The sequence below is a fragment of the Amblyraja radiata genome, chromosome 5, assembly GCF_010909765.2.
Source record: "Amblyraja radiata isolate CabotCenter1 chromosome 5, sAmbRad1.1.pri, whole genome shotgun sequence".
In the NCBI taxonomy this organism is placed as follows: Eukaryota; Metazoa; Chordata; class Chondrichthyes; order Rajiformes; family Rajidae; genus Amblyraja; species Amblyraja radiata.
Window position 1 is genome coordinate 94645345 of NC_045960.1, and position 26228 is coordinate 94671572.

The 26228-nt window shown below is 44.9% G+C and overlaps 1 protein-coding gene across 1 annotated transcript in view; it reads left to right on the top strand.

Annotated features, from left to right (window-relative positions):
- The window catches only part of cog2 (component of oligomeric golgi complex 2), a 61804-nt gene that overhangs the window by 4396 nt on the left and 31180 nt on the right, over nucleotides 1-26228 (top strand). The window contains exons 2-9 of the mRNA XM_033021831.1: nucleotides 10458-10619; nucleotides 10698-10763; nucleotides 12479-12559; nucleotides 16265-16368; nucleotides 21146-21254; nucleotides 22609-22788; nucleotides 23229-23353; nucleotides 25324-25450. Of these exons, the coding sequence (XP_032877722.1) occupies nucleotides 10458-10619; nucleotides 10698-10763; nucleotides 12479-12559; nucleotides 16265-16368; nucleotides 21146-21254; nucleotides 22609-22788; nucleotides 23229-23353; nucleotides 25324-25450 (954 nt within the window). The remainder of the gene's footprint in view (nucleotides 1-10457; nucleotides 10620-10697; nucleotides 10764-12478; nucleotides 12560-16264; nucleotides 16369-21145; nucleotides 21255-22608; nucleotides 22789-23228; nucleotides 23354-25323; nucleotides 25451-26228) is intronic.

Consider the following 26228-nt stretch of genomic DNA (forward strand, 5'->3'; position numbering starts at 1 on the left):
TGGTGCAATTAAATTAATTAAACTCCATACAGATAGATTTTCATAAATTCAGACTTTAGATCTTACATTTTAGTCAGAGGTGGTCCCTGGCTGTCTAAATCTTTGTGTTCCAGCACATCAGCAGGGACTTTGCTTTCAAGGCTTTCTTGCACTTTAATTCACTTCGCAGCACTTTCTTCAGCCTTTTTAATGCTTTTCCCACTAAATACAATTAACCTGCTGCAAGTTTCCACGACATTTATTCCACAGAACAACAAATCGGAATCTCCAGTAAAACAGGCATCTGTGAAGCCCCCTTAGCCATTTTGTGTGCTAGCCTGAAACAAAGCGCGTGATTGGCCAACTGGCAGACAACTCAATGTTAAACGTGCTTTGATTGGACTAAAAATTACCCGAAAATTTTCAGGTTTTTCTCTAATATAAATGTGCAAGTTTTCTTCATATTGAGTTTCAGGGGTGATTTATATAAATTTTTTTACACAATATGTGAAAATTTCATGTAGTTTGGTGACTTGGGTCACGAAATCCCATTTCTAGACACATTTTTGATGCTCGGCCCACAGCCTATAGTGGCATACCTATGCTTTCATAGCCTTTCAGCCCACAAAGTCCATGTTGACCATCAACTATCTGTTAACACTAATCCCACATAAAACACATTAAAATCAAATTACATGAGTATCAACTTCCTCCAGACACTAGAAAGTGTAATTTGTCATAAATAGCAGGCCTTTACCTCGGGCTACTCTTTTTTTGCCTCAAAGTCTCTGTGATGGGTTTTAAACAGTTAATTCCTTTCCTTAAATTATTCCATGTCACCTCTTCAACAACTTACTTAAATAATTACAAGTTTCCTGTTTACCCTGTACAATCTATCACATTGAATTTCTTTGTGGGCCTGATTAAGAATTCACCCGTATAAGTTTTCATAGTGTTCATCCAAAGATTGGCTGATGCACATTTTCCTGAAGCCAGTTGGGAATTCTTAATCAACAATTGTGCACAGTACCTGTTACAGCTAATTATAAAGAGTAGACACAAGGAGCTGCAGATGCTAGTTTACAACAAAAAAAACCCACAGTGCTAGAGTAATTCAGCGGATCAGGCAACATCTCCAGAAGACACGGATAGGCAACGTTTCAAGTCAAGAAGGGTCTGAAGAAAGGACCTGATCCGTAAAGTCACTTATCCATATCCTCCAGAGATGCGGCCTAACCCGCTGAGTTACTGCAGCAGTGTGTCTTTTTGCTAATTATATGTTTCCTTAATTGAATATCAATCCTGCTTTTGATTACTTCAGTTGTGTTAGAGAAATGGAACAAAGTAAGATTGAACTTTCTTTTGGTCTGTTGTCTAAGAAGCACTTTTGAAACATTTCCGACCCTGAGTTTTGTCACTTCTTGGAAGTATTAGAATAGTGTATCCATAAGGCCTCATCAGGGCTCTCGCTTAACTTTATTTCCCTGTTGCCAGCCGGGCAACCTTGACAGCTTTTTAGGTTGCCAAATGACAGTTTAGGTGGTCATTTAACACGGTTTGCATGAAGCGTGTGATAATGTGCTTGGATGAAGTGCGTAGTTACCAGTTGGAATTATGCTCAATGAAGCATTCACATATTATGTTCAAGAAGGAACTGCAGATGCTGGAAAATCGAAGGTAGACAAAAGTGCTGGAGAAACTCAGCAGGTGCAGCAGCATCTATGGAGCAAAGGAAATAGGCAACGTTTGAGGCCGAAACCCATCAGTCTGAAAAAGGGTTTCGGCCCGAAACGTTGCCCATTTCCTTCGCTCCATAGATGCTGCTGCATCCGCTGAGTTTCTCCAGCACTTTTGTCTACATTCACATATTATTTCTGCTTCAAATAAAGTCACAAACTAAACATATTCACCAATCAAGACATTTTATATACCGCAATGACATGCAGCAAAATTATAAAACAATATCTCAACTCTTTTTACATATTGCAATTGATGCAAGCATGTTTTCTGTGAAGGATCGAAAATTACCATGACATGGCCATAGCATGGGTCGTTATTGCTATTGGCACAGAAACACTCTCGCTTCCCACAAAATGTATCCACAACAAAATATACAGGTTGCAAGGAAATTTCTAAAGGCATTTTATGATAATAGCTGTTAAAACCGACTATACCCATCTGACAGGTTAAACATTACACTAACTGACAAGAGATGGCCAAAGGACATAACTGCAGCAAATGTTCTTTTGGTAATATGTTTAAAGGTGTCAAAACAAATAATTACATTGGGAATTAAAACACATTTGATTGCATTCCGTTATCAAACATAGTCAATGTTCGCTCTGAAGACCATGAAGCACAATAGGGTCAGGGGGTGTGTGAATCAGTGCGCGGTGGATAGATGGCGGGGGGGGTTTGAGAAGGTAATCGGCGCGGAATGGATGGATTGAGGCAGGTGAATTAGTACGTGTTGGTTGGAGTATGTAAAATTGTGAGGGGAGATGTCAGTGGTGTTGAATGGGGGATCAGTACGGGAAGGATGGGGGGGATCAGTACAGGATGAATGGGGGTAGACAAAAACGCTGGAGAAATTAAGCGGGTGAGGCAGCATCTATGGAGCTAAGGAAATATGCAACGTTTCGGGTCGAGACCCTTCTTCAAACTGTTCCTCCCATTCTTCTTGAATGGGAGGAACAGTACAGGATGGATTGGGGGGGGTCAGCACAGGATGAATGGGGGGGATCAGTACAGGATGAATTGGGGGGGGGGTCAGGACTGTGGATCGGAGGGTCTGTGCAGGATGAATGGGAAATCACTACAGGATGCATGAGGGGATCAGTACAGGATGAATGGGGGATAACTACAGGATGGATGGGGGGGATTGGTGCAGGGTAAATGGAGGGTGGGTCAGTACGGGATGAATGGGTGGATCAGTGCAGTATGAATGGGGGGAGAAGTGCAGGATGGATGGGAAGGGGGGTCAGTACAGGATTGTAGATGGTTTATGCATGCAACCTATAATGTAGCTACCTCATCACCATTAACCACACCCCATCATATCAGTATAACTGTGATATCCTCCCTTTGTTTCCTCCCACTTGGTCCCGGTATGCCTGAAGGCTGGATGCAGTCAGTGCTGGGACGTGTGTGCCATGTGCTTTAATAAACGCTTAGTAAAGGTTACAGTGTGTTAGACATCATCCTTTACATGGTGTCAGCTAGTTAAACGCGCGCCTCCCGTTTACCGGTTTTCTTTTCATTTGTCCCCTGTGTGCCCAGTGTTGGGTTTCCCTTGATATGGCATCCTCATGCCGAAAACCATCTCCCCTTGTCATTGACACTGACATTGCGGAGCGATGGGCTACTTTTGTGATGGATTACACTCACTTCGTTAACATTGTGCACCGGAATGAACCAGCTGCGGTCAAAGCCTCACTCCTGCTTAACCTGGCCGGTCCCGATGCCATGAAGAGAGCTCAGGCTTTCGTCTACGATCCAGCGGTCCTGGATGACAACGACCAGCTCGTCGAGCCAGCTGAATCTGCCGATGACCCGATATGTCTTTTGCGCAAGTTTGCAGAGATTTGCGACCTGCCCTCCAGCCGCATATTGGAGCGGGCTCGGTTTTTCTCACGGAAGCAGCAGCCGGATGAACCTGTCGAGTGTTTCATCGCTGACCTGCACTACCTTGCTCAGCGGTGCCGTTTTGAGACCACGCGTGACCAGCTCACCAGGGACATTCTCGTCACTGGCATGCTCGACCAGAAACTACGTGCCGACTTGCTGCAACGGCCTGACCTAACCCTGACTCGGGCAATGCATGCGTGCCGCATCGCCGAAGTGGTTGCCCCTCCGCATGATGCCATAAATCTGACTGGCGTTGCAGGACCACGTCGTATGCAGGACAACTTTCGCCCTCCACCGCGGCCCGTTCGTACATCTCGGGTCCCGCGGTCTCAGAAGTGTCCCAATTGTAATTATGTCCACCCCATGCAGTCACAGTGCCCAGCTCTTGGAAAATCTTGCAATTTCTGTAAGAAAATGAACCACTTTGCAGCTGCCTGCAGGTCCCGTGGGAATGTGCCCTCAGCTCCTAGACAATTCTTAAACAGCCTTCAGCAAGTTGATAGTGAGATGGATTCTCAGTCCTCTGTCGACACTGCCCCCGACTCTGAGCTCAGCTATTCCATGGGAGATGCGAGTGTTTACACTGTCCTCCACAGCCGATCTCGCCTCCCCGATCCATCTGTGCTCATTACTGTGAACAATAAGTCCTTCTCTGCGAAGCTGGATACTGGAGCAAAAGTGAACGTAATGTCAACATCACCTATTCACCAGATAAGAAATAATGAGCTGTTGACTGCAGATCGCTCTGTTTTGCGTGCCTATGGGGGAGAGGAGCTAACACCTGTGGGGAGGGCGACCTTCCATTGTGTGCTACAGAAATCATCCCGTGACCTGTCGTTCTTTATTCTGGATTGCGACTGTGTAACTCTACTGAGCAACCAGGCCTGCCAGGATCTTGGTCTGGTGTCCTTCGACCGTACGGCCCACGAGGTGCAAGCAGTGATGGATCCACTATCCGAGTACCTGGACCTGTTCGACGACAAGTTGGGAAAGCTGCCGCTTGTGTATAAAATCGTGACAGACCCCTCCGTGGTGCCTGTGGTCCGCCCACCTCACAGAGTGTCGTTCGCCATGAAGGGTAAGGTGGAGGCTATGCTGAAGGATATGGTCAACATGGGAGTGCTGGAGGCTGTCAGCGATCCCACCGAATGGGTCTCCACCATGGTCGCCACAATGAAGAAAGGGAAGAACGAAATACGGGTATGCATCAACCCTAAGGACTGGAATCTGGCGATTAAGCGGCCCCACTACCCTATGAGGACCGTTGAAGATGTTTCCGCCCAGGTCGGAAAAGCCACGGTGTTTTCCGTCCTCGATGCCAGGAGTTCGTTTTGGCAAATACCCCTGGACAAACGCTCCTCGGACTTGACCACATTCGGTACGCCCTTCGGCAGGTTTAAATTTTTGCGGATGCCGTTCGGCATCAACTCCGCCAGCGAGGTATTCCAGCGCTCTATGGAACAATTGTTTGCAGGTCTGCCCTGTGCGATTATTGTGGACGACATTCTGGTCTATGGAAGGGATGTGGCTGAGCATGACCGCCACCTCCGACGGATTCTGGACCGCGCACGGCAGATCAATCTAAAGCTGAACCAGTCAAGATGCAGGTTCCGGGTGCCTGAGGTCCCATATGTTGGCCACATTTTCACGGCCCACGGGTTGAAGCCCGACCCGCAAAAGACCAACGCCATCTCCGAGCTGCCTGCCCCGACAGATGTTACCAGTCTACAGCGCTTCCTGGGTATGGTCAACTATCTGGGCAAGTTTATCCCTGACCTCAGCGAGCTGAGCGCACCCCTGAGACAACTTACTAAAAAGGACATTGCTTGGTCCTGGTTTCCACACCACCAGCAGGCCTTCGACCTACTAAAGAAGAAGCTGATCAGCACACCTACTCTGAAGTTCTTTGATTTACAACGTCCAGTTGTGGTTACGTGCGACGCTTCTCATTTTGGACTGGGTGCTGCTTGCCTGCAGCCCCATGATGATGGGTCGCTGCAGCCTGTCTCCTATGCCTCTAGGACCCTGACGGACACGGAGCAGCGATACGCACAGATAGAGAAGGAGCTGCTGGCAGTCGTGTTCGCTTGTTCCAAGTTTAATAACTTCCTATTTGGCGCCAGGTTCACTGTGGAGACGGATCATCAACCCCTGGTGACGATCCTTAACAAGCCTATACACGTCGTCCCAGCCAGGCTACAGCGGATGATGCTGCAGCTACAGCGGTTTGACTTCAAAATCGTCTATAAGAGGGGCACCGAGATGCATGTGGCTGACGCGCTGTCCCGGGCCCCCCGGACCTCCTGCGACCAGCACCCCTTCGAGCAGGAAGACCTACAGGTACTGAACGTGAACTTCGTCCCTTCCAAGCAGCTCCAGTGCCTGGTTGAGCACACCGCTAACGACCCTGACCTGCAACAGCTTGCTGCTGTCATCAAGCGTGGATGGCCTATCAAACGGACTTCATTACCTGCTGGCGTTCACCCCTTTTTTCTGGTTCGCGATGAGCTGGTGCTCCGGGACGGTATTATCATCAAGGGCCACAAGGTGGTCGTCCCTGCCTCGCTGTACGGCTTGTACTTCAACGCTGCCCACATGGGGCATCCCGGGACAGATGCCACCATCTCGCATGCCCAGGAACAATACTATTGGCCGGGCATGGCAAAGTACATCAAGGCCAGGGTGGCCTCCTGTCCGGATTGCAACTCTCTTGCCCCGCATCAGCAGCGACAGCCGCTTCTACAACAGCCTGCCCCTGACATGCCCTGGTCATCGCTGGCTGCCGATATATTCGAATGGCGTGGAAAGCAGTACCTGGTGTTGGTCGACTCCTGCTCGAATTGGTTCGAGGTGGACCTTCTCCCTGCCATCACCTCGGAGATGGTCATCAGTAAGCTACGACGTCATTTCGCCACGTTTGGTTCCCCGGTTCGGTTGCAGACCGACAACGGCCGCCAGTTCACTAGTGCCGAATTTCAAGCTTTCGCTGCGAAGTGGAACTTCAATCATTACACCAGCAGCCCGGAGTACCCGCAGAGCAATGGACTGGCTGAACGTGCGGTCCGCAGTGCAAAGCACTTGCTTGAACAATCCCGTCTCTCCAACGGTGATTTCTACCAGGGTCTGTTGAACCTTCGGAACATCTCCAGGGACAGTGCAATGCGATCCCCTGCCCAACGCCTCATGTCCCGCGTTATTCGCCCTCCGATGCCGATCGCCCAGCAGTCCCTGATGCCCAAGGTCCTACAGCTTGCTGCTGTCCAGCAACGGATTGCTCAGAAGCACGAAATCCAGCGCCGCTCACACGACAAGTCCTGCCGCCTTCTATCCCCACTGCTGCCTGGCCAGGTCGTCCGCTTGCAGACGTCTACCGGCTTCTCCCGACTCGCTACCGTGGTTGGGGCCGACAGTTCGCCACGGTCCTACTTGGTGGACTTTGAGGGGACTATCTACCGGTGTAGCCGCCAGCACCTGTTAGCGGTCAACGAGCCCAAACCACCTCCTGCGGTTCCTTATACCCCTCCATCGCGTGTCGAGCCCTCCTCCACTAACTTTCCCTCTACCCGCAGCATGCCCCGGTCGGTCCGTGTGCCTCGGGCTCCTCCCTCTGCTCTTCCAGGGTTCACCTCTCCGGCCCGGTCGCCCCCTGTCAGTCTTCTCTCTCTCCGACTTCTGCTCATTCTACCCCTTCTGTTTCACCTGGTTCACCTGTGCCTCTCGGTTCCCCTTTCAGGCCGGGGTCTCCACCCGCCTTCTCTCTCCCTCCTGTTCCTGCTCCTCCTCCTCTTCTTTCGGGTGGGGAGGGTGAGGGTGCTGTGCGCACTCGCTCGGGTCGGATTGTTAAACCTCCGGCTCGCTACGGAGACTTCGTTTAGCTTTGCAGGTACTGTATAACCAACCTGCCATTGCCGTAACTTTGTTTAATTTGTAAGGGAAAGGATGTAGATGGTTTATGCATGCAACCTATAATGTAGCTACCTCATCACCATTAACCACACCCCATCATATCAGTATAACTGTGATATCCTCCCTTTGTTTCCTCCCACTTGGTCCCGGTATGCCTGAAGGCTGGATGCAGTCAGTGCTGGGACGTGTGTGCCATGTGCTTTAATAAACGCTTAGTAAAGGTTACAGTGTGTTAGACATCACTCCTTTACAAGGATGAATTGGGGGACCAGTGTAGGATGGATTGGGGGGGGGGGGGGGTGGGAGGAGAATCAATGCGAGGTGGGTAGGGTGATGAATAGATTGGGGGGGGGGGGGGTAGATGGGAAGGGGAGGACATGGGATGTCAGTGAGGACTGAATAGAGGAGGAGGGAATGGGGATCAGTGCGGGATGGAGAGGAAGGGTCCCAGAATAAGAGGGGGGGGTGGAGGGGGCGTACAAGAGAGAGAGAGAGAGGGTGGGGTGGAAGGTGCAGAGGAGGTGGGGAGGAAGGAAGGTCGGCTCCTGGGACAACATCGCACGCTGCCTTGGCATCCCTGTCCAACGCCAAAGTGCCGCCGCCTCCACGCCACTGCCTCCTCTCCTCCGCCAGCCGAGCAGTGCAGCTCAAAGATCCTATAGCTATAGGATCTGTCGTGCAGCTGCTTCAATTGGTGGAAGGAGGCCTCCGCCTCCCCCTCCCTCCTCCCGGCCTCGGCGTGCGGGAGGGGTTGTGAAAGCGCCGTTGGTGGATTTGTAAACAGTGCGATAGCGGCCAAAGATCTTGTAGCGGAGATCTTTGATAGCGGCCGCAAATCCGCCAACGGTGCTTTCACAACCCCTCCCGCACGCCGAGGCCGGGAGGAGGGAGAGAGGGAGGTTTCTTCCGCCGGGCGGGGTGCAGGAGGAGGAGGCGATGGAGTCGCTGTCGCGGCCGCTGTTGCCGCTGTTCGTTCGGAGCCCGTCATTCGCTTCAACCTTTCGTCACCACGCACCTAGTATCTTTGCCCCACAATCAAAGATACTAGACGAATACAGCCGCCGACACGAAACGTCACGTTCCTATTCTCCAGAGATGCTGCCTGACCCGCGGAGTTACTCCAGTTTTTTGTGTCTTATCAGTATAAACCAGTATTTGATTGCCAAGCCGGGCAAAATGAGTCGGCATTTAGGTTGCCCAGCTGCACTTTGAGTGGTCAATGGCACCCGGGCAACCTCTAATTTCGAGCCCTGCTCATTTATTTCTGAAAAAAGCAATCTTTTATGAATAAGGTGGCATTTCTATAAAATACGTAATTGTCCATATTCTGAATTCTTGTTGAAATAGATAAATACATTTATTCCGTAGGTTTTCAACCAGTCTCTGGCCCAGTCCACTGTTCCACCCTGTCTTTTCAACCAGTCTCTGGCCCAGTCCACTGTTCCACCCTGTCTGAAGTCCGCAACCATAGTCCCCTTGCCCAAAAAACCCCACATTTCCAGCCTCAACGACTACCGGCCAGTCGCACTCACACCAGTGGTGATGAAGTGTTTTGAAAAACTGGTCCGGGGTCACATCACATCACTCCTGCCCCGAAGCTTTGACCCCCACCAGTTTGCGTACAGAGCGAATAGATCTACAGAGGACGCTGTAGCCACAGCTCTCCATGCTGCACTGTCCCACCTGGAGCAGCGGGGGAGCTACGTGCGGATGCTCTTTGTGGACTACAGCTCTGCCTTTAATACCATCCTTCCCCACAAACTGGTGGACAAACTGGGGGACTTGGGACTTCCACACTCCACCTGCATGTGGATAAATAGCTTCCTGTCGGGTCGTAGCCAGAGAGTCAGAGTGGGCCATCACACATCCACGGCCCTCAGCCTCAGTACCGGCTCTCCACAGGGCTGCGTGCTGAGCCCCCTGCTCTACACCATCTACACACATGACTGCATCCCCGCCCACCACAGCAACACCATTGTTAAATTTGCGGATGACACTACGGTGGTGGGACTCATCTCCGGGGGGGACGAGTACGCCTACCGGGATGAGGTGGAGCAGCTGACAGTGTGGTGTGGAGAAAATAACCTGCTCCTTAACACCTTAAAGACCAAGGAGATAATAATAGACTTCAGGAAGAATAAAACGGACATAGTACCATTAATTATCGGAGGGGACTGTGTGGAGAGGGTGGCGGATTTCCGCTTCCTGGGAATCCATATTGAGGAGGACCTGACGTGGAGCGTGAACACCTCTGCGCTGCTGAAAAAGGTCCAGCAGAGACTGCACTTCCTGAGGGTGCTCAGGAAGAATAACATCACTCAGAGACTGCTGCTGTCCTTTTATCGGTGCTCCATTGAGAGCCTCCTAACATACTGTGTATGCGTATGGTACACCAGCTGCACAGCGGCTCAGAGGAAAGCGCTCCAGAGGGCCATTGACAACGCCCAGAGGATTGTCGGATGCCCTCTCCTTACCTTGGAGGACTTACACAGTTCCCGCTGCATCAAAAAATCCCAGAGTATTATAAAGGACATTTCCCACCCCGGACACTCCCTGTTTGAACTGTTACCGTCAGGCAGACGGTACAGATCTACAAGGACAAGGACAAACAGACTTAAAAACAGTTTTTACCCCACTGCTATAAAGGCACTAAATGTAGCCGCCAAGGAACGCAGGGGAGATACATACATACATGAAATCGACAGAAGGATGTAGGGCTGGGTGTTTATGCGTGCTATTTTTATGATATTTATTTTAGTTGTTTATCTTTTAAATATTTTACTTTGTATGTATCGTTAGCTTTAGAAATGTTTGAATGGTGCACTGACTGGCTGACATTTTACAATTTCGTTGTACATGGTTCATGTTACAATGACAATAAAGAAACTATTCTATTCTAAAAAATGATTTGTGGTGTTTGACGTGCTTATTTTTTTTATTTGCAGGATAATTTTGATGTGGATCATTTTGTATCTGAATGCAGAAAGCATGTCCAGTTGGAGACACTTCGCGATGATCTGGAACTTTATTACAAGCTCTTGAAAACTGCCATGGTGGAACTGATAAACAAAGACTATGCAGACTTTGTCAACCTTTCCACCAATCTGGTAAAATTCTTTAAACTGAATCTTTGTGATTTTGGCTGGTTTGCATTGCCTTTACTTTTTTACTGTTTTCTTTTTCAGGTTGGTATGGACAAAGCCTTGAATCACCTGACAGTGCCACTGGGTCAGTTGAGAGAAGAGGTGATGGTATGTCTTTACATTTCATACTTGCGTACTTGTTATTTTTGATAGTATTCCCGCTGATTGACAGTGAGTGATTGATTGAAAGATACAGCTTTGTGATCAAAGAGATTATCAAGAAACAGCCCTCTCGGCCCGCTCACTCCACGGTGACCATCGATCACCCGTTCATACTTGTTCTATGTTGTCCCAATTTCTCATCTGCTCCCTGCATAAGGTGCAATTTACAGAGGTCAATTAGCCTACAAACCAGCACATCTTTTGGATGTGTGAGGAAGCCGGAACAGCTGGAGGAAACTCATCCAGGCACAGGGAGAACTCCACACAGTCAGCAGCCGAAGTCAGGATAGAACCCGGATCACTGGCACCATGAGGCAGCAGCCCTACAAGCTGTGCTACTGTTATGAACCATGAAAAACAAACTTAGCTTGTGTAACTTTGTCTGGAAATAGTGGCACTTTCATGTTAAAGCGTCAGATTAAGTTACTGATTTCGACTAGCTTACTGACATTGTGGATTTTTTTGATTTCTTGACAAAGCACACAATATTAAAAGTGGGGAATGGAATATTTTATCACATATCAAATTATTTCAGTCTCGACAAAGATAACTCCTTACAATGGTACACAAAAATACTGGAGAAACTCAGCGGGTGCTGCAGCATCTATGGAGCGAAGGAAATAGGCAATGTTTCGGACCGAAATTCTTCTTCAGACTTTGTGTACCTTCGATTTTCCAGCATCTGCAGTTCCTTCTTTAACTCCTTACAATATTGTGCCTAAACCTCTGCATCCACCAGCATTATTTTCTGAATTTCACACATTCATTGTCTTCTCTATGTGAGATCATCAATTTATTTGCTTTCATACATGCCAAGTGTAGCCACAATATTTTGCTTTTGTGAGGCTCTTTAGCTCTTGTTACATGCTTTTCTCCTCACGAAATGATAATCTCTTTAATCACAAAGTGTGCTTCTCAATTATATATCACTAATATGTTCTCCTGGTCTAATTTTAATATGACCCGAAAGCAAACCGATAGTTGCTGGAAATCTGAAATAAAAATAGAAAGCATAAAATGCTGTCAATACTCAGCAGGTCAGGCAGCATCTGCAGAGAGTGAAACTGCATTAACATTTAATGTCAATTGCCTTTAGCTTGGTTTTGAAGATGGGCAATATTCAGGAATGGACTGATGTGTCAGTTGGACACTCGGGCAGTTGGATGAAACCAAACATGAAAGAGCAATGAGGCCCAGCGGATGACTGAGCTCAGATATCAGAAACCTGATTAAGCATAAATCAAATATTTGCTAACTACAGAAACCATGTGGATTGCTCTTTAATTCTCAATGAAGATAATATACACCAAAAGTGTTTAAATAAACATGAAACTTTGAAGAGTTCAATTTTGTTGGTACTTATGCAAATCATGCAACATGTCAAAAACCCCACAGTAATAAATGGCTCCGTTTTCTGGAGCTCCTATTGTAGGCGGATTTAATTAAACATTTGAGATGCAAACAAAGATATTAGCTTATCTAACTAAGTGCAGGTAGGGAATGAATGCACGGTGTTAGATTTGTAACTGTATTAATGAATTGAGACAATATTTTGAGCAACACGCTTGAAAGATAACGAGGTTTGCACCTCTTGAACCCTTCTACCCCTGTGTTAATAGTTATAAGCCTCGTTTAAGGTCCACTTTCTCCTTGTCACACAGAGCCTGAAGCTGGCAGTTAGCGAAGGGATTCAAGCAATAGATGACCGTCTGACAAAAGAAGACGACATCAGAAAGAAAAAGGTGAAATATTTAATACGGGGCTGCGAGCATGAAACTGAATAGACTCAATGGATTGCTGTGGTGCAGGTGTCTAAACATGGTATAATAAGAATCGTAATCCTAGTCTGAACCGCAATATATTTTCAATTCATCTATTTCTTTCAAAACTATACATTCCCTTTGGCAAGCACTACAATTTAGTATTATTAAAATGAAGTAATTATAGTGCCTTTCACTACCTCAGGACTTTCTAAGTATCTGATATACAGTGGGAAATGAAGAACCCATTGTGCATACAGCAAGGACCTACAAACAGCAAAGTGATAAAGACCAGATAATATGTGTTATTGACATTGGAAGCTGAATACATTTTGTCCTGGAAATCCAAGGAGAAATCAGTGTTTTCCCTTGAATTCCTCTATTGGATATATTATGCTGACAATTGGGCAGGCAAATAGATCCTTGCCTAATTCCATCTGCCCACCTAGCCCTCCCCACCTGGTCCCATCTATTACCTAAGATTCTCTATCCCATGCCACTTGTTTGCTGCTATATATTGTCAATATTTTGTGTTAAGAATCAATTTGTTTTTTTAGATTAGATTAGATAGCCTTATTAAGAATCAATTAGTTGTCATATGTATTGAAAGAGAACAATTAAATTCTTACTTGCAGCAGCTCCTCTCAGTCGAAATGAAAGGTCTCAACCCGAAATGTCAGCTTGCACATTTTGATTCCACAGATGTTGCTTGACCCACTGTGTTTTTCGAGTGTTCTGTTTTTGTTCTGGATTTCAGAACCTGCCATCTCTTTTATCTCCAAATTGATTAATGCTGTTGTTTGGGTGCACCGAGTGCACATCCTCAGTCTGCCAAATGCATCTGTATGTTGATTGGTCTGGATATCTTTGGATGGTGTTACTCGGTGTTTAGAGTATGCAGTAAGCGAAGGTGTTCATCTGAGACCCTAATCCTGTGGCACTGGAAGTGTTTATTTGCGACGCATGTGTGAGCAATCCATTTATTGAATCCTCTGAAAGGCAATCGATTTAATGCAGCTAAAGGAAATACAGTTCTTCGTTTCATCTGTTCTGAGTTGTCCTTCAAGAAATTTGAAGTTTACCCTCAGCTGCTTTGCAAGCAGTTTGCGATCATAAAAGAGCATGAAATAAACATGAAATCAATGACCACAGAGTAGCAGACGCCACTGTAGGAAGAATTGCTGTATTTGCCTGGGAGGATAGAATAAGGAAGAGAAAATATGAAACACAATTACAGAAATCACACATGTCATTTAGATGTTTAACTTTTTTTCTCTGCACTAATGCAGTGAACTGTTGGGAGCATTTTAGTTTTTGGTTCAGCTATCCAGTTATTTTTATTTAAATTTTCCTCTGTACGAAGTTCCAATGACGCCCTTTTTGTCTATTTGCATGATTTCATTTCCTTCGTTCTTATTTAGCTCCTTGCATCAGACGTATCCTAATATGTTCATTGTCATTCGCAAGTTTTTGACCAATTGACACTGCATTTGTGAATCCATGTGTTAAAGAAAAATATGGGACCATTGGATTGATCTAATTCTACAGTAACAATATTTAATAATCCTCATGTACACACACAGTGTGATTACCCCCTTTTCAGCCATATTAAGATCAGAGAAGCCTAGCTACTCATCGGATACTTTTAGGGAAGATTTAGATGGGATGTTCAAATTTCTTGTGGCATTAGTGTTACATACAACAGCTTTTGGTTTACAAAGATTGAGACAGCAAAGATAAGTTGATGGTGCATTAAAGCTTGAAATTAGTTTTTAATATGCTTTCACAATTCTTGTGATTCTCATTCCGATTGTATGAAACTCCATTATTTTAAAGCCTTGTCTGTGTGATTAAACTCCCAGAAGAGGTTGGTCCTTCATTAATATTAGACATTGCCTTGGCTCAGGACATTTAAAGTAATTGAGGAACTGTTATATATCGATAGCATCTTTCACAACCTTGGGATAGCTCTCAATTCATTTATAGCCGATGAAATGTAATCACATTTATAATTTAGGAAATGTAATTTGAAAGCAATAAAGTTCCACTGACAACCACTGGATAACCAGCTAAAATGTATTAAGTGATGGATTTGAGATAACACACTAACGAGAAATACTCCCAAACTTTTATTTTTACTTAGTGTCATAAGATCTTTTGTGTTCACTTGAATGAGCTGATGGGATGTGGGTTTAATGAATCATCCAAAAGATAATCCCTCGAACTGTAACACTTCTTCAGTGCTGCATTAGTGTCAGTCTGGATTACGTGTTCAACCAAAATCTTTGGAGGCAAAAGCAAACTAATTATGACTGAACTGCATTGTTGCAACTGGTAGATTGCTCATGAATTAGAGATGTGCAACATCTAGTAGGTACACTTCAGTTTCAGCTCTTTAGATTCCTTTTCAGTAAATAGACACAAAAGCTGGAGTAACTCAGCGGGTCTGACAGCATCTCTGCAGAAAAGGAATAGGTGACATTTCGGGTCGAGACCCTTCTTCACACTGAGAGTCAAGGGAGAGGGAGAATAGAGATATGGACGAGTAAGATGTGAAAATGGCAGATCAAACCAGACGATGATAAGGAAATGTAGAATGGTTCATTGTTAGCTGAGGGGAAGACAATAGACAATAGGTGCAGGAGTAGGCCATTCAGCCCTTCGAGCCAGCACCGCCATTCAATGTGATCATGGCTGATCAACCCCAATCAGTACCCCGTTCCTGCCTTCTCCCCATATCCCCTGACTCCGCTGTCTTTAAGAGCCCTATCTAGCTTTCTCTTGAAAGTAAACAGAGAACCGGCCTCCACAGTGAGTGTGGAATTCTCAGGCAGAGAATTCCACACTCACAACTCTCTGTGAGAAAAAGTGTTTTCTCGTCTCCGTTCTAAATGGCTTCCCCCTTATTCTTAAACTGTGGCCCCTGGTTCTGGACTTCCCCAACATTGGGAACATGTTTCCTGCCTCTAGCGTTTCCAAACCCTTAACAATCTTGTATGTTTCAAGGTAACAAGGAGGCATAAAATCAGTAAATTAATCAGGACAGTGAAACTAGTCGGAGGACTAGGGTGGAGGAGGGATGGAAAGAGAGGGAAAGCAAGGGTTTCATGAAGTTAGATAAATCAATATTCCTACCCCAATCGAAATGTGAGGTGTTGTTCCTCCAATTTGCATTGGGCCTCACACTGACAGTGGAGGAGACCCAGGATAAAAAGGTCAGTATGGGAATGGGAATAGGAGGGGGAGTTAAAATGTTTAGCAAATGGGAAATCAGGTAGGCCTAGGCTGACTGAGTGGAGTGGTTCAACTAAACGATCGCCGAACCTGCGCTTGGATTCGTCGATAGTTCAAGAAGTTCATCCGTGGAAATCAATCATTTATTTCATTTGTGCTTTGCAATGTATCAAATGAGAGAAGTAATAGAAACAGTAAAGAGGTGCAGGAGTAGGCCCTTCGAGCCAGCCCCGCCATTCAATATGATCATGGTTGATCATGGTTGCTGCATTCTACCCATATCCTTGATTCCATTATCCCTAAGAGCTATATCCAACTCTCTCTGGAATAGATCCAGTGAATTGGCCTCCACTGCCGTCTGTAGCAGATCTGAATATTGAGACCAGAAATTATTCAAGCATTAAATAAAATATTAATTATAAAGATCTGCTTTATATATGTGGTCCTTTGCAGATGTGTGTGTTAAGACTGCTTCAAGTAATACGATCAGTTGAAAAAATTGAGAAGATCCTTCACTCTCAATCTTCCAAAGAGACTTCACCTTTAGAAGCAAGTGGGTAAGTGTTGCACTCTCATAACTTAGCAGCCAAGCATGTGTTAACATAGTCCAATGCAGCCACCTGCCAGTTTTGTGTAAGCCTCTCTTGTGTGAGATTCTATTAAGCATGGGTCCAAATGTCATTCTTGGGTTTAGTGCACTATAGAGCAGGCCGCAGCATGTGAAGAGTTCATTCCTGCAATAGTTCTGCAGTTACAAGTTGGCAGAGGAAGTTGGAAAGACAGTTGTTCAGGGTGGGGGGGGGGGGGGGGGGGGGGAAGAGTGAAGAGAATTGGACCTGAAGATGGGGGTTAGTTGAAGGCATTGAAGTAGAAGAGAGCATAACCAAGGGGTGAGCTACAAGGATATGGACCACATTAGAGGAAGGGCAGCATCGGATGGAAAACTTCAGGGGTCAGGCGTGTGATCGGATGGTGGCGTGAGGGGTGGGGATGGTCAAATCTGCAACTGGGTTGTGGGGATAGAGGGAGTTGGTCATGCATGCGGTTAGGTAGTGGGAGTTATTAGGGTTATGTCATAGAAAAAGAGTGGTTGGATGCAGGTTAGGATGGGTCCGTTGCACAGCCTGATTGGAGGGTGGGGACAGCTAAGTGTCTGATTTGTGGTGAGAATTCACCCACGCTTATGATGGAGAAGGGATGAACAAATAGATGGCACGGACTGTGAAATTGGGAGTGAGCGGTTATCCATGCAAAGGCCCAGAAGCCACCAAAATAGTGTCGGGAGTATGTGTGTGAGAGGCTTTAAGACTGACACGTCAGCAAAATAGATGACGTCTGACTATAACAACCGAGGTGTAAATGTGGCTCCATTTAATGCAGAGCAGACTTCTGCTTTCAGTTGAATTTAGTTTAGCGATGCAGCTTGGAAACAGACCCTTCGGCCCACCACAAGTCGTCGAAAACCTGTCCATACTAGTTCTTTATCATCCCACTTTCCATCCACGCACTCGGGACAATTTAGAGACGCCAATAAACCTCCAAACCCCCACGTTTTGGGGTTATGGGAGGAATCCAGAGCACCCGGAGGTAGCCCACGTGGTCACGGCGAAGTCTGGTTTGATGTGCGTGTCACGGATTAAAGCAGAAAATGCTGGCAGAGCTCAGCAGGTCAGGCAGCATTTGTGGAAAGAGGAGCAGATTTAATGCTTCAGGTCGCTGCCACTTGATTTTAAATTGCAAAGATTTTTTGGAGGGATGAACAGAACAAAGGAAAAAAATCTCTGGTAGGATAAGGTCAGGGTTGATGGGGAGGATGAGCTGTTGATGAAGCTGTCTGGGTAATAGGTGAAATAGACACCCATTCTACGCTTAAATCCACTTTGTAGAGTACCTAGATTCAGTCCACAGAGGTGTCTCACAGTTGCCAGTGAATGACAGGAGGAAATAATTTTTCGGACAGATGAAGTCCTAGTCCCAGCCAACCTTGTTCCCGATCACCTTATCCTCTTCTCCTTCAACTGCTCATTTTTAGTTTTGTTTAGTTTGGAGATACAGCGCAGAAACAGGTCCTTCGGCCCACAGAGTCCATGCCGACCAGCGATCCCCACACATTAACACTATCTTCACATACTAAGGACAATTTACATATAGATGGAGTTTAATGCTGATAAGTGTGAGGTGCTACATCTTGGCAGGACAAATCAAATCAAAATAGGACGTACATGGTAAATGGTAGCGAATTGAGGAATGCAGTTGAACAGAGGGATCTAGGAATAAATGTGTATAGTTCCCTAAAGGTGGAATCTCATGTAGATAGGGTGGTGAAAAAAGATTTTGGTGTGCTGGCATAAATCAGAGCATTGAGTATAGAAGTTGGGATGTAATGGTAAATTTGTACAAGGCATTGGTGAGGCCAATTCTGGAGTATGGTGTACTATTTTGGTCGCCAAATTATAGGAAAGATGTCAACAAAATAGAGAGAGTACAGAGGAGATTTATTAGAATGTTGCCTGGGTTTCAGCAACTAAGTTACACAGAAAGGTTGAACAAGAATAAGGTCCTTTGAGATTCAAAGAAGAGGAAGTACTGACACTTTTGAGAAATATAAAAGTGGTAAGTCTCCAGGTCCGGACAGGATATTCCCTAGGACATTGAGGGAAGTTAGTGTAGAAATAGCAGGGGCTATGACAGAAATATTTCAAATGTCATTAGAAACGGGAATAGTGCCGGAGGATTGGCGTACTGCGCATGTTGTTCCATTGTTTAAAAAGGGGTCTAAGAGTAAACCTAGCAATTATAGACCTGTTAGTTTGACGTCAGTGGTGGGCAAATTAATGGAAAGGATACTTAGAGATAATATATATAAGCATCTGGATAACAGGGTCTGATTAGGAACAGTCAACATGGATTTGTGCCTGGAAGGTCATGTTTGACTAATCTTCTTGAATTTTTTGAAGAGGTTACTTGGGAAATTGATGAGGGTAGAGCAGTGGATGTTGTATATATGGACTTCAGTAAGGCCTTTGACAAGGTTCCTCATGGAAGGTTGGTTAAGAAGGTTCAATGGTTGGGTATTAATGGTGGAGTAGCAAGATGGATTCAACAGTGGCTGAATGGGAGATGCCAGAGAGTAATGGTGGATGGTTGTTTGTCAGGTTGGAGGCCAGTGACTAGTGGGGTGCCACATGGATCTGTGTTGGGTCCACTGTTGTTTGTCATGTACATCAATGATCTGGATGATGGTGTGGTAAATTGGATTAGTAAGTATGCAGATGATACTAAGATGGGTGGGGTTGTGGATAATGAAGTAGATTTTCAAAGTCTACAGAGAGATTTATGCCAGTTGGAAGAGTGGACTGAAAGATGGCAGATGGAGTTTAATGCTGATAAGTGTGAGGTGCTACATCTTGGCAGGACAAATCAAAATAGGACGTACATGGTAAATGGTCGGGAATTGAAGAATGCAGGTGAACAGAGGGATCTGGGAATAACTGTGCACAGTTCCCTGAAAGTGGAATCTCATGTAGATAGGATGGTAAAGAAAGCTTTTGGTGTGCTGGCCTTTATAAATCAAAGCATTGAGTATAGAAGTTGGGATGTAATGTTAAAATTGTACAAGGCATTGGTGAGGCCAATTCTGGAGTATGGGGTACAATTTTGGTCGCCTAATTATAGGAAGGATGTCAACAAAATAGAGAGAGTACAGAGGAGATTTACCAGAATGTTGCCTGGGTTTCAGCAACTAAGTTACAGAGAGAGGTTGAACAAGTTAGGGCTTTATTCTTTGGAGCGCAGAAGGTTAAGGGGGGACTTGATAGAGGTCTTTAAAATGATGAGAGGGATAGACAGAGTTGACGTGGATAAGCTTTTCCCACTGAGAGTAGGGAAGATTCAAACAAGGGGACATGACTTGAGAATTAAGGGACAGAAGTTTAGGGGTAACTTGAGGGGGAACTTCTTTACTCAGAGAGTGGTGGCTGTGTGGAATGAGCTTCCAGTGAAGGTGGTGGAGGCAGGTTTGTTTTTATCATTTAAAAATAAATTGGATAGTTATATGGACGGGAAAGGAATGGAGGGTTATGGTCTGAGTGCGGGTATATGGGACTAGGGGAGAATACGTGTTCGGCATGGACTAGAAGGGTCGAGATGGCCTGTTTCCGTGCTGTAATTGTTATATGGTTATATGGTTAAGTTAGGTCTTTATTCTTTGGAGCGCAGAAGGTTAAGGGGGGACTTGATAGAGGTCTTTAAAATGATGAGAGGGATAGACAGAGTTGACGTGGATAAGCTTTTCCCATTGAGAGTAGGGAAGATTCAAACAAGGGGACATGACTTGAGAATTAAGGGACAGAAGTTTAGGGGTAACATGAGGGGGAACTTCTTTACTCGGAGAGTGGTAGCTGTGTGGAATGAGCTTCCAGTGGAAGTGGTGGAGGCACGTTCGATTTTATCATTTAAAAATAAGTTGGATAGGTATATGGGTGGGAAAGGAATGGAGGGTTATGGTCTGAGTGCAGGTAGATGGGACGGGGAGAATACGTGTTCGGCACGGACTAGAAGGGTCGAGATGGCCTGTTTCCGTGCTGTAATTGTTATATGTTATATGTTATATCAAGCCAATTAACCTACAACCTTTACGTCTTTGGAGTGTGGGAGGAAGCTGAAGATCTCGGAGAAAACCCACGCAGGTCACGGGGAGAACGTACAAATTCCTTACAGACAAGCACCCATAGTCAGGGTCAAACCCAGGACCCGGGGCTCTGACGCTGTAAGGCAGCAACTCTACCCCTGCGCCACCGTGCCGCCCATCTTGATTTACTCTAAAATCCTGACACAATCTTTGTTTTAAAAGCTCCATTTTGTGTTGTACAACGCGGATGTCCCTCCACGCGATTAAAACAAAAATCATTTTTGCCACAAGAAGCCGATGTGTTGCTTTCCCAGTGCTGCCATGGAAGTGACACTCTGCTGTTGACTGAGAAGGCAGTGCTGTATATCCAGCTTATCTGACTGCAAGGGCGCTTATTGCCAGACTGCTGTCCTTAGGAACATTTGAAATGTGCCATCTCTTGGTGTTGTGCTAAACTGGTAAGTTGGAGCCACCCTAAATAGTGCCCTCTGCAAGATTTGTTCACAAGTCAAATCACATCCTTTCATACTGAAAATTGTCAAAGTTGCATTTGCCACGGTCCAGATGTAACCTCTTTCTCTCCGACATTTCGTCATAGACTGGAGTGTACAAAGGAATGATGGCTTTAGATGTTATTTGAAGGTGTCGTTGATTTTAATATCTTCATTTATTAATTTATTTCTTTCTCTCTCCTTTTTCAACAGTGCGCCCTTAGCTGGACAAATGCTGGAAAGGATTGGCACAGAGTTTAATCAGTTACATTTTCATGCAGTGCAAAGCAAAGGAATGCCCCTTTTGGACAAAGTGAGACCTGTAAGTGTGCAATTCTGTGTTTGGTTTGATGGAGTTCTGATTTTGTAACGGGAGCAGTTAATACATACGAAGGAAAGAGCCATTTCATTTCATACCCTCATTTGTAAAAGCAAGCTGACAGTGGCCTTAATTAGCACATATTGGTTTTATAGAATAGAAGCAATTAGTAGAAGCCAGTTTCAGGGAACCCTCTGATAAAATTCTGCTGGTGCACGTGGATGATGGAGATGTAGTCCAGCATCTTTATTTTTGCACGAGGTGATTCTCCGCACCAACCAAATGGGAATGATTTTGTCCCTGTATTTAAAGATTCTGCATTTTCAACATTTACTAAGTTTCCAAAGATTTAGAAAACATTGCACAACGATCTTGGAGGATTCGGGCAATCTGGTTTCTGGGGTGCTGCATGGGACCTGCCTGCTGTGTGCAAACACTGTTTGTGCTCTGTTTGATGGCTCTGCTGGTTTCTTCCATTACATTGGAAGGTGGACATATCACATATATATTCCAACGTGAAATACGTAAGGGGAATATGTTTTTCTAGTTGCATAATAAAAGGAGACCAATCAACTCCTTGTGTAGGAAAGAACTGCAAATGCTGGTTTAAATCGAGGATAGGCACAACATGCTGGAGTAACTCAGTGGGACAGGCAGCATCTCTGGAGAGAAGGAATGGGTGACGTTTCATGTCGAGACCCTTCTTCAGGCCTCAGAAGTCTGAAGAAGGGTCTCGAGCCGAAACGTCACCCATTCCTTCTCTCCTCAAACTTGTACATCATTTCATTTCAGAACTATATATCTTAACTTTATTTGCCTGCTATGTTTTCATAACTCATACAATAGCCAAACCAAAAACATAACAGTTGCAGTTTTTCAGTTTTCATTTGATCCCTGAGAGAGACTTCCACTTTTCACTTTTCTCTCTCCCCCTCTCTCCCCCTCTCTCTCCCCCTCTCTTCCCTAGCAATGACTTTAACCAACTTTAAACACCTCCGTTATCTCTTTCCTTGCAAATGTATAACAAATGTAATATTGGGTATGTATCCCATTAAGAGTCATTGCATGTGACCAACTACTCTTAATTGTTACCTTGTTAGTGCCAAGTACAACGGAACCAGTGTTAGCCTGCCTGATAGTGGGCATGAAAAAATATTTTCTATTTTCTCTTTAAATTCTTCTGTTTAGTAATTTGATAATTTAATAATGATGGCAGTTTTTCCGCCAGGCCTTCTGATTTTGATTTTCCTTTTGATTTTCAGTTTCTGATCTTTTGGTATTGTATGTTGTATTTTTTAATCCCAAATCTGTGTTTACGCACAGCATTGACATCGTGCATACTAAACTTTGTTTACAGCGAATTGCTGGGATCACAGCCATGCTTCAGCAATCCCTGGAAGGACTTCTGTTGGAAGGTTTGCAGACTGCCAATGTTGAGATTGTCCGCCCTTGTCTAAGGACCTACGCCACCATAGACAAAACAAGGGATGCAGAAGCCCTGATCGGTCAGGTTCTTGTGAAACCATATGTGGAGGAGGTGAGTGAGTGAATTATTATTCCAAGTATATTTCACATTTGACCATGAATCAGATTTTTTTTAGCGACCCCCATTTGTATACCCAGCAAAGCAGCAGTGTTTAGAGGGGAACAATATTCAGGAGTCAAAGTCAAATGGTATGAGGGGCAAGAGAATCGGGGAGCAGGCTGGGGAGGGAAGTATAGGAAGGCTGTCCCAGAAGACAGGTAAATGCTGATCTTACCATTTGCCTTTTATCATCCACCATCCTATTTTTCAACCTTTTTAAAGATGCATTAATAAATATACCCTTTTGTAGGCTTTTTTATTCTATAATTTATTTTATATAACTTAGCAGTTTCCCTTAACTTTGTGACCCAAATGTTGCCATTTGTTGCATTCAGTTGCTTATTAACCATTCTTTTTATCAGTTTAAAAGTGAAGATTATTCCTCCTTCCAGGTCATCAGTAAAGAATTTGATCAGTCTCGGGCAAATGTTCTTAAAGAGATGTATGGCAAACTGCTGGACTTCATTCCCAAACATTGTCGCCTCCTCCAGGTGGTGACTGGAGGAGCAATAACCGGGTGAGTTATCTGCAAATAAAATATTCCGGCAAGTCCTAACCCAAGTCGATAGATGAGCTTTAAAAAACTGGCGATAGTCGCACAATGTTGGAGTAACTCAGCGGGACCGGCAGCATCTCTGGAGCCTGCACCGCCATTCAATATGATCATGGCTGATCATCCAACTCAGTATTCTGAATCTGCCTTCTCTCCATACCCCCTGATCCCATTAGCCACAAGGGCCACATCTAACCCCCTCTTAAATATAGCCAATGAACTGGCCTCAACTACCTTCTGTGGCAGAGAATTCCACAGATTCACCACTCTCTGCGTGAAAAAAAACTTCTCATCTTGGTCCTAAAAGACTTCCCCCTTATCCTTAAACTGTGACCCCTTGTTCTGGACTTCCCCAACATCGGGAACAATCTTCTTGCATCTAGCCTGTCCAACCCCTTAAGAATTTTGTAAGTTTCTATAAGATCCCCCCTCAACCTTCTAAATTCCAGCGAGTCTATCCAGTCTTTCTTCATATGAAAGTCCTGCCATCCCAGGAATCAGTCTGGTGAACCTTCTCTGTACTCCCTCTATGACAAGAATGTCTTTCTTCATGCAGCCTTCTGAAGAAGGGTTTCGACCCGAAACGTCCCCCATTCCTTCTCTCCAGAGATGCTGCCTGTCCCACTGAGTTACTCCAGCATGTTGTGTCTACCTTCGATTTAAACCAGCATCTGCAATTCTTTCCTGCACATGCAGTCCTTAAAGTTGGCTTAGAGTACTCATAGAAGCAGACCCACCAATCCACAGATGACTTTTCACTGGTATCATCAACAAACCTTTGAAGGTAGTTGACCACTCCCAGCGTTTTTCTTACTCTCTGGTCACATATCCCTGACCAGGCCCATTCACTTTGATCGCTTCGTGAACTTCTGCTACTATTACCTCTACACCCATTTATCACTCACTCTCTGCCTCTTTCTCTCTTTTCTCCTCAATGTCCACTTCCTTCTTCTGAGGTCAATGTCTGGAGCATGCGGTTGGCACATTGAAGGAGTGAGTGAGGCAGCAAACAGCGCAAATACAATAAAGGATCTTTACAATAAAGGATACTTTACTTACAAGCCAAAATATTGCAGGGTGCAAATATTTAACAAAGGTTTCTATTTAGTTTTCTGAAAATAGACCTTCAATGATGTGTCTTTTAGTAGTAGCAGTTTACAGCTGTTATCCTCTGGTTATGTTAACTTCATGAAAAATTAACCTTTGAACAACAGAGAATCATTATGCATGGACAAAATGTAGATTATATTATTCATGAGTTAACAGTTAACTAAATGTAAAACAAAGGGGGAAATTGGCATTAGTCCTCCGGAAGGTGAAAGACATGATTTGATGGAATGACTGAAGAGCGGTCAACGTGGCACAGAGACAGAGGCACAAGAAACTGCAAATGCTGGAATCTGGAGCAAAAGAATTGGAGAGCTGCTGGTGGAACTCAGTGGGACAGGCAGCATTTGTGAAGGGAAATGGACAGTCGACACTCCGGGTCCACAATAAGAATCTAGACCCAAAGCAATGACTGCTTATTTCCCTCCACAGATGCTGTCTGATCAGCTGACGCCCTTCAACAATTCTCCTTTTGTGATAGAGAGACGCATTGGTGGGAATCGGCACAACTGTTTCTGTTCATCAATCACCTTGAAATCCATTCTGTCTGCACCTTCTCTGCTGTCTCTCTGAACATTCTCCGAATTCTTTACTTCAAACACACAACTGAGCGCAGTTAGATACCGGTGTACTTGGCATAAATCTTTGCTGAATTTGTAATGTTTTTCATGTGTGGCCAGAATTACAGCTACCTTCAATTGCACACAAGTGTAAAATCAATCTTAAACTGTACAAATAGGAATTGTATTTAAATGCCACAAGGAATGCCTATTGTGCAAGTTGTTACCTTTCTTTTAATATTTAACTGCATGTACTCTGTCTTCCAGTGATAAAAACAAAGTAATTCCAGGCTACGATTTTATGGTGAATTCTGTCTGGCCAGAAATGGTACGAGGATTAGAGGAAAAATTGCCATCATTATTTAATCCTGGCAATCCAGACACATTCCATGAGGTAACCAACTATGCACAAGTGTTTATATTTGAATAAGAAATAAAGGCTTGCATTTGAATTTCCAGTTTCCATATTTTTAGATGTCCCCAAATATTTAATAATCACCAATTCATAGCGTCATATGAAATCAGGCCTCGTGGCCAATCAAATCTTTGTCAACCAGACCACCAAGCATCCCTTTACATGTTCTCCCCATATTCCCATCAACTATATGCAGACTCTAACATACACCTACCAACCAAGGCATTTTCAGGATGTGGATGGAAACCGGGCACTCAGAGGAAACTCAGACGGTCAGAAAATGTTATGTCAATTCAGCACAAACAGCACCGAAGGATAGGACTGAAGGCAGGTTTCGGGAATTATGAAGCAGCAGCACTATTAGCTGCTCAAATATGCTGCCTGTATCTCTGTAGTATTGTTGCTGCTATAATAATATTAAGCATGACAACTAATTTAAGTCTTAAGTTCCATGAAAATCAAGATCCATGAAAAGTTCATTTGTTTTAGTGATGTTGATCGGGGATTAAATAATAATCACATCATTAGGGAACACCCCTATCCATGTTTTGCATCCATTGTAGAGGATAGATTTGGTACTGAGGCTGCAGCCTGAAGACTGCAGCCTTCCCCCAATATGGCTGGCTCGTATCAGGTGAGAATTTGTGTTTAAATCTCTGAGTTGGGACTAATAAACAAGCTTTTGGCTTAAATGACAAGATTGCTACCTGCTGATGGCCACATGGATTAATTAAATTCAGGTGCAAGTTGGTTTACT